Source organism: Pteropus alecto, unplaced genomic scaffold, assembly GCF_000325575.1.
Source record: "Pteropus alecto unplaced genomic scaffold, ASM32557v1 scaffold49, whole genome shotgun sequence".
Classification (NCBI taxonomy): domain Eukaryota; kingdom Metazoa; phylum Chordata; class Mammalia; order Chiroptera; family Pteropodidae; genus Pteropus; species Pteropus alecto.
The window spans coordinates 2,147,162-2,155,828 of NW_006443131.1; the positions used below are offsets into that span (position 1 = coordinate 2,147,162).

At 61.3% G+C, this 8,667-nt stretch overlaps 1 protein-coding gene across 3 annotated transcripts in view; it reads left to right on the forward strand.

Moving 5' to 3' along the window:
• The window catches only part of KCNN3 (potassium calcium-activated channel subfamily N member 3), a 113,153-nt gene that overhangs the window by 84,157 nt on the left and 20,329 nt on the right, over positions 1-8,667 (forward strand). The window contains exons 1-2 of one of the 3 annotated variants that reach the window (XM_015598265.2): positions 1,899-4,356; positions 5,166-5,307. In XM_015598265.2, the coding sequence (XP_015453751.2) occupies positions 4,217-4,356; positions 5,166-5,307 (282 nt within the window). In that variant the 5' untranslated portion in view covers positions 1,899-4,216. Of the gene's footprint in view, positions 1-1,898; positions 4,357-5,165; positions 5,308-8,667 lie in introns of those variants that run through there. The other 2 variants (XM_025040890.1, XM_006923558.3) reach the window with 2 other exon arrangements.

Genomic DNA, 8,667 nt, shown 5'->3' on the forward strand with positions numbered 1-8,667 from the left:
TCCGGGAGGGTTTCTTGCTCCACAGCTTCGTTTTGCGTCCCCTGTGCATTCGGCTCCTTTGTCTCGGGTCTGGTCTCACGTGTGTCCGGTGGAAGTCAGGCGCGCACACACTTCGGGGGCGCGTGTTCTGTGGGTTGCGCTGCCCCCCCCCTCGCCCGGCCCTTCGCACGTCCCTTCTCCAGGGGCAGCTGCTCCCACCTCCCCTCGCTGCGGGACCTTAGCGTTTGCCTCCGCGGGCACACCTGAGTGGAAACACTGAAGAGGAACGAGGTCGTGAGGATGCCGCCTAAGTCTCGGGTGCGTTGCTGCTTTTTGGCGCTTGGGTCTCGGTGTCATCCGTGTCCTCCGCAGTCCGGGCGGTGAGGGGTGAGCTCCCTTCCACCCCACGACCCTTCCTGTCTGTCCCCCGCCCGCCTTTCATAGTCAGGTCATACATGTGGCCCCGTCGGTAAGCGGTGTCTGGGTTACGTGGTCAGCGCCGATTCGATTTTGCTGCTCGTGGACGCTCAGCGGTCCTTTCCCGCAGAGCTGCGTTTTCCCTGGTTCATTATCTCATTTGCGCATTTGCTTCATTTTCTATGTGGTTATCACTAATCCAACTCCAGACTCTGGCCGTCATCTACCTCTTTTCCTCGGGCGTTCGGGTTTTCCATCAGCGTCGTCTTCCTGGAGAGGTGTCCCCGACCTCGGGACCTGATCCGGCGGGGGGCACGGCCTTCGCCCCGGCCTCGCGCCTCCAGCCCAGGGCTTCTTCCTTCTCAGTCTACGGCCTCGTTTCGGTGGCGCACACCCTCCTGGCGCGTCCTCGGAGGCAGATGGGGGGCGGGGGGAGCCTTGCCCGTCTGAAAACGTCCTCGGTCCGCCCTCGTAACCGAGACGGTGGCCGGTTTGGCATCCTGGCTGGTGTGGAGGTGGCTTTGCTTCCGAGTTTCGAGGCCTTTATTCCACGGGCATCGCGATGGTCCCAGGGCTGCTGCGGGAAAGCGCAGGGTCGTTCGGGTCTCTGGTTCTTCCCGTTTGGCCTCGTTCTGTCTTCTCTCTCTCTCTCTGGAAGCGCCACAGAGACACCCCCGTCCCCTGGTCTGAAATGTCACAGCAACGTGCCTTGCTCTAAGTCTCTTTCATCCTCGGTGCTGGTGACAGTGGCCCTTGATCGGGGCGCTTGTGTCCGTCAGTTCCGGGGACATTTTTTTAAGAGACGTTTTTAAAACCATTCCGTCTTTTCTTCTCCTTCATCTCGACTCCTCCTTTCCCCCCAGTTCTCTCTTTCGGAAACGTGCTGTTTGAATCGTGGACTGAGTCTCCGTTCTCCTTCCTGTTTGTCTCTCTCTGTCTACTTCCCGCCTTTGAGAGCCTTTCCTCAGTTTACCTTCGGCCCCAGGGAGACTGTGGTGCAGGATGCCGCTCTTGTCTGACGTCGTGTGCTCTCTCCCTTACGACACCATTTATAGGGTTTTTCCCAAGAGTTCTTCTCTATGAATGGTCTGCATCTGATCCAGAGTCCTGTTTCTTTCCTTAATTGGCTGATCTGACCTGTGTCCCGAGCGTCGGAGACTGTCCTGTTCGTCTGCTTAGTTTTAAAAGCAGGAGACTAGAAACCGTTAGCTGCGGGGGCGTGAGAAGCAGGCAAAGCGGCGTGTGTGTTTCATCCACCCTTTTTGCCCAATCACGTGATCTTTCGTAGCTGTCATCTGTTTCGTAATATTAAAAAGAGAAAAAACCATGGTCCTAATGATAAATGAATAATTATAATGCCCCCCTCAAAAAACCTGTGCCTTTTCCTCCTTAGCCCATAAAGAAAAACATGAAACTCTGTTCCCACCCCAAAAGTTCTCGATTGTTAAAAAAAAAAAAAAAAAAAAAAAAATAGCATGAAATTCGTATGTGAATTTGCGACGAGTGTAAACCGCTCTAAAATTATGAATAGGCTTGGAAATAATTCCTCCCCCCCCCACCCCCACAGTCTGAGTCACCGGCCCTCACTCATCACTTCCTGCTCGGCAAGTCGCATGCGTGTCTGATCTCCATGACGATGCTCCCCGAGCCGCGGGAGAGCGGGGCGTGGGTCCGCTTCATCTCGGCGTCTTCCTGTAGCCCCCGCCCAAGGAGAGGATGTCGAAGCTGGACAAACAACGAATGGACGACGTCCTCAAGATCTGCCGCTTCTCTCTTCGGCTCAGAGTCGCCACAGACAGGGTGTTTTGTGGGGAGAGAGAAGGGAAAGCAAAGGAGCGTGAAAGGAGTTTAGAGAAAGGCAAAGCAGCAGCTCAGACATCAGCTTTGGAACGAGACGGGTCACGTGCGGCCGTGGGCGTTGGGTAACCCCACTCGGAGCTGCGGCCTCTTTGCTGCAGCGTCCACGTGGGAACCGGCTGGTCCGCGGTTCTGAGGGCAGCCGAGCAGCCGGGGGCACCGGCTCACGGCTCAGGGTTCGCGGGGAAAGGCGGTGTCAGACCCACGTCCCCGGCAAAGCCGCCGCCGTACACGGACGGGAGGCTGCAAACTAAATCCAAACCATTCGCGCATTCGAGGTCGTCCGCTGCTTCTCCTCGGGCACCTGCAGACTTGCGGGCAGTTCTCCCTGTCTGGCCCACCCTCTGTAGTCCGTCTTGCGTGTAGCTGCTAGGACGGTCACTTCCGGCACCAAATGTCTCGTGTCCCTTTGCCCAGCAACTTGCCATCGGTCTCGTTCACCCCTGTGTGAAATAATTCTCCAGCCTAAACTTCGGGCGGCTTCATCACACTGTCACTGGGACTCTTTCCTCATGTCCTTGTAAGTCCCCGCGCTGTATTTTTCTGTAGACTGTCTCTCAAGCTGATGACACCTGCCTCTCTCAACAGCCACCGTAGTCGCTGACATTAACCGCGCTGACTCTGGGCCGAGCGCTGTGCTCATTGCTGCTGGACCCTTTTCCGTAACCCTCCGCTCGGCAGGGAAGAAAACTGGGTCTCAGAGAGGCTAAGTCCCTTGCGCAGAGCCATGGAGCTACTTAAGGTGGGGCTGGGGCTTGAAGCCGGGTGGCCCAGCCCAAGGCCCCCGGCTGACCGTCCGCCCACCGCCCCAATCCCGCCATCCTCAGGCCTGGCCCGAGACGTCTTCCGAGGAGTACGTTCTGATGACCTGATCCCGCCTCTGACTCTGCAGCGCGTGTGCACGCGCCGCCGGCCGGGACGTGCAGTCGTCTCCCCCCACCCCAAGCCCCCAGGCTCAGCCCATCACTGAGCCCTGCCGTTCCTCAGGCTCCAAGGTCCATCCTTGCGGGGAGAGAGGTCCACTGCCACCTCGGCACAGGCCCCGCGAGCCAGCTAGCCACCATCCCCCCCGAGTCGGGGGACGGAGGTGGCCCAAGGCCCTGGCAGAGCCCTGAGCTGTGGGGCACAGGATGGGAGGGAGGGCGGCTCCCCGTCCAGACCACGTCGGAGCTGAGATGGGGCTGTGTACTGGTCAGTGGCGGGGTGCACTCCATCTCAGGGATCAGCGTTGGGCCCCACCTGCCTACACTGTGGCCGGACGAGCAGACATGGGCCCAGCCCCAGGGAAGCGAGGCAGCTGGCAGGGGTGGGAACAGAGCCCCACTGGTGAGGGGCCAGCAGGTGGCAGAGGGCAGGAAAGGCATCTTACTGGTGAACTTTGGGGGGCTCTGTCTGCTCCTCAGAGGTCCCTGGAGCCCTGGGCATGCATGCCCTGTGCGGACAGCTATGCAAGGGCTAATGCCACCCCCTCTTCTGCTGGGAGGGGACTCAGGTTGGGGCTGGACGGCCTACCTAAGGTGTGCCCCCTGGGAGCTACTGGGCTCAGGCGGGCTGCCCCTGTGCCTCCCTCAGCCTGGCACACCTGCAGTTCACCTGCGTTCCACCTTTTAAACACCCTGCTCACCATCTGCACACCACCTGTCACCTTGCCGTGCATCTGAATCGCATTCACCTCGAATCCCTTCCAAGGCCTCTAGACCAAACCCGAACCCCTCGCCTTGGAATTCGAGGCCCTTCAAAACCAGACCCCTGATTTCCGAAGCCACCTCATCGCCTGTGGCCGGGGCCTAGGTCTCCTCTTGATGAAGCTTCCTCATGATTCCACGAGGCGCACGGCAGTCACCTCCGCCTCTGACGCTGAGGGGAGCAGCCAGAAGACCATGGGCTGTGCTGTGGCTACTTCCTGTGTGTCCTCGGCCAGGTACCTCGGTGTCTCTGTGCTTCCGATTACGTACCCGTGGAAATGCTTTACCAGATGTTTGGATCCCGTGGGACCCCGCCGCCTGGAACACCTCCGTCTGGCCTGCCCAGAAAACTTAAGCCTCTGACTAGCTCTTCTACATCTGGAACAAAAGTCATCGTCCTTTCCCTCCTGTCTCCAAGGTGCCTCGTCCACTCACTTGTTGACCTTCCTGGCTGTGTCTGCCTCCTCCACAGACCCCTCCCCTGGGCTGAGGTCCCTGAGGCAGGAGCTGCGACCTGATCATCTTTGCATTTCAGTAGCTGGCACAGAGCCGGACGCACCGCGGCCTTGGTGTTTGGGGACGAAGGGAGGACGGAAAAGCACGGGGCGGGATGGGCACCGGCCAGGGGGAAGGTGGTGGTGGGTTTCCAGCTGCTTCCTCCTGGGGCAGGGCAGCCCCGCCCCCCTGAGGAGAGCAGGAGCCACCCCTGGAAGTAGCCCCACGAGGCCACCACGGCCACAGACCCCAGGGGCGCCTGTCTCGGGGACGCATCAACCTTCAGGAAATTGCTAAATGTGTTTGGTGATTTTTTTTTTTTTTTTGACATTTTCCCTCTTCAAGAGCTTGCGATTTCAAATTAATCACATCCACATACGTTTAGACTGTCGGCCTGAAAGGGAAAAATCTGAATTTTATTACCGCATGATTTCACCCAGAGCTCTTTTGCCACCACCAAAAGGACACGCACAACACGGTCGACCCAGGACATGACATTGTACCTCCGGGACCAAGCGCGTGGCGGGGGCTGGGGGCGCTGGGGGCTGCAGGCGGGACCTGGGTGGGCAGAGTGGCGGCACCTTCGGTCACCTGAATGGGTGTCCGTGTGACCGTCGGTGCTGCCTCTGCCTCGGCAGACGGTCCCTTCTCCCTCCCCGGCCAGGTCCGCCCACGGCCTCTCCCCTCGGACATGGCGGTTCCGTCGACTAACTCCTTATCTTCCCCTTGCAGGTACCACGACCAGCAGGACGTGACGAGCAACTTCCTGGGTGCCATGTGGCTCATCTCCATCACGTTCCTCTCCATCGGCTACGGGGACATGGTGCCCCACACCTACTGTGGGAAAGGCGTCTGCCTGCTCACCGGCATCATGGTGAGTGCCTGGCCCTGCCCGGGACCCTTCCCCGGCGTCCGGAAGGCGCAGGGAGCCAGGTCCTTCCCTGGAGCCCAGAAGGCCCTTCCGGTCAGCGCGCGGGGCCGGCCACCTGAACGGGCCGCTCACAGGAAGCCGCTGTGAGACGCAGCCGTGTCTCATGGGTCAGTCTCATTTTCCAGGCAGACGGTCCGGTTCCCGTCAGTTAGTGGGCTGGGCTGAGCCCGTGTGGCTCTGACCCTCCCACCTGCCGCCAGCTGCCCGGTTTGCTCACCCGCAGTGAGTCAGGGTTCGCAGTGGATTGTGCATCCTGTCCCCCGGTGCCCACAGACCTTGGCACCACGTATGATCGAGCGTGGCTGGAGCTCACGGAGGCAGGGACCGGGCAAGGGCACCGAGCTGGCCGTTCGAGGCCCGAGACCCAGACCGCGTGGGCCGCTGGTTTGGCTCGCTGGCCGGGGGCTGCCCGGCCTGTGGCTCCCCCATCCGCACGTTGGGGTCCCAGACTCCCACGTGGCAGGCCCCGCCTCGCTCTGGCGTCCACTGGAGTGCGACTCCACCCCGTCCCTCCCTGGCGCCCAGCACCTGGCTGTGTCCCTTCAAGGCGAACTTCCCCGTCCGGCACCCTGCCACCCGCACCCCGACACCCATAGCACCGAGTAGGGGTGGAGGGGATCGGGAGTCAGAGCCCAAGTGTGGGTCCCCTCTGCGTCCTCGCTGTGACCCTAGCAGGGCACTTAGCCGCTGGGCACCAGGGAAAACAGGACACGAGCCCCGCCCCGCCTCCCCGCTGGCCTGGCAGTGACGAGGAGGGGCAAGGCCACGCGCTGTGTTGGCATGAGGAGCCCCCTCCGCCTGGCCAGGTGGTGAGGCTCCCAGGAAGGCCGGGCTTCGGGCCCAGGACAGGCGGCCTTCGCCCCCCCCGAGGATCCCAGGGCATGGGCTTGAGGGAGGAAGCGCCATCTGCGCTGGGGCTGTGGGGGGTGTGAGGGTGGACGCGATGTCTGCGGCTCACCCTAGGTCTCCGGGGGTCCTTCCTGTCGGTCTCCCTCAGATTTCGTCCATCCTCCCAGGAGGAAGGACCCCGCTTCGTAAACAGGAAGGGCGTTTTCCTGCCATGAGCAGGGGGTCCGCTCCTCCCCAGGGTGGGGGTGCCCCCTACCCCACCCCACCCTGGCCTGGTGGCCTCCTGGGGCCTGACACCAGGCAGCCCGACTCGGGCACTCAGAGCAGAGGGGGCCCTGGGGTCAGAGGCCCGGGCAGTGGCCCATGGGCAGGAGGGGTCTGGGGCTGTCACCCCACGACTGGGCACAGTTCCCCGCTTCCACCAAAGGCCAGGGCAAGTGTGTGCTCTCAGGCAGCCCCAGCACAGCTCGTGACAAAAGGCTCGGCCGGGCGGGGATGAGTCCTGGGCGCATGTGAGCCCTTGGACGGACCCCCCCGCCGGCCAGCGGGACTTGCTCTGGCACTGCTCCAGCTGTCACCAGGAAGCCGAGGAGCTGTCCTTTCTTCTGGAAAGGCGTGAACTGCCCCCTGGGGCCAGAGCTGTCTGTGGTGGGGCCACACCCTGGTCGTGGGCTCCGTGTAAATAGCGGGGAACTGCGCCCCATCCCAGACATGGCCCCGGAACCACCGCGGCCCCTCGGCCGCTCCCGGCCTCCCCGCTGGACAGAGTGTCTGTTCCTTGCAGCCTGTGATCCACGTGGGAGGACACGCGGAGGTGTTTGTTACAAACACCCACAGGCCTCCCCCTCGTCCCCCTGCGTGGACCCCGCTGTCCCCCCCACGTGGGGGCGCAGGAAGGTCCCCTCCATTCACGTCAGGGCTTCTGCCTGAATTAAAGTCAGTTGCCTCCGGCTGGGGTCAGCCAGAGGGAGGAAGCCCGGTGGCATTTTGCTAACCAATGCGACTTCTAGCTGAGTCACTCCTCTCAAGTGGCAGAGAGCCCTTTCCTCCCCTCCCCCAGCCTCGCAGCGCTGTGTCTATCTGCCCATTATTATTGCAAGCAAGTGCCTTAACTAAAGGCACAGCTTCCTGTTTGGTTACCATGGACACCCCGGGGCCAAGCCGGGCCTGCTCGGAGGCGAGGCGCGGGGAAGGAGGCCTCCGTGTGCCGCTGTAAACAGTCGTAATCATTGTTTTCTCTCGAAGTCCCCCTAACGGTGTAATTATCAACCATTAAGCAGGGTGTGTAATTGTCTGAGCGACTTGACACTGTCGGCACAGACCTTGAGAGATTTCGCCCACAAAAGCAGACGTAGCAAAGTCCGGTGTCTTTCCACAAAGGATTTTATGATGACGGGTATGTCACAGAGAGAAAGCTCTCGATGTTTTGTAGCCGGGACTGGAAATGACGACGAAACTTACAGAGACGCCTCTGGAGGTCTGGCGGCTCGGCATCGGGAAGGCCTTTGGGGTCCCCGAGACTGTGCGGCAGGAGCCCCGTTTCGACAGAGCCATTTTGTGCAGACGGGCTCACTCCGTGGGCCTTTTGTGAGTCAGGGACAGACGGACAAAGGCTTCCAGGATGTCCGCTGGGGACACCGAGCTTTTCCCTAAGGCCTCCTGACAGATGCTCCTCTGGACTGCAGGAGGAAAGTAAGGATGAATTGAAAGGTAGCCGTAGCCGAACTGAGTCATTTGGGGAGGAGGGAGGGAGACGGCGAGACGTGGCTTGATGTCGGCTTCAAGGGCGAGCCCGGGACACCAGGTCTGAAACCAGCCGGGTCGGTCGTTTCCGTCGTGACGCAGACGTCCTCCCGGCTTCGCGCCTCCGTTCGCCACTCACGTTTATGTTCTACTTTATTCTGGGCCCCTTTCGTTAAGAACACCTCGCCCCTTCCCCCTTGGGGTGCCTGCTCTTCCACATCCTAAGCTTTTCCAGCTGGAAACTATTTCTTGGAACGGAGAAGTGGTTGGGCTGGTGTGGGGGAGCCGGGGTCCCTGAATCGAGTCCACACCTGCCGATGAGTGAGGCTCGTTCACCCCACGGCAGCCGCCCCTGCTCTGCTCATCCTGCTCACCGTGGACCTTGGGCCTTACGAGGGTGGACCCTCCCCCCACCCCCAAACCACCCCGTAGAAGCGGGAGATGGACAGGGAATGCAGCTGGTGTCAACCGTGACTCGAGGCTGGGCACGTCCGAGGGCCAAAGTCTGAGTCATGGCGATGTCCACAGTCGCACCAGCTGTTCGTCCTTTTCCGTCCCCCTCTGCCCTCGCCTCCCGTGCCCGCTGCCCACCAGATTCCACACCGGGACGGCATGTGCTCCCACAGCCCCAAAGCAGCCAGGGCCTCGGCACTCCATGTCAAAACCGACCCAAGTCACTGCCACGCCCGTCCAGTCTCCTCGGCGGCTAGC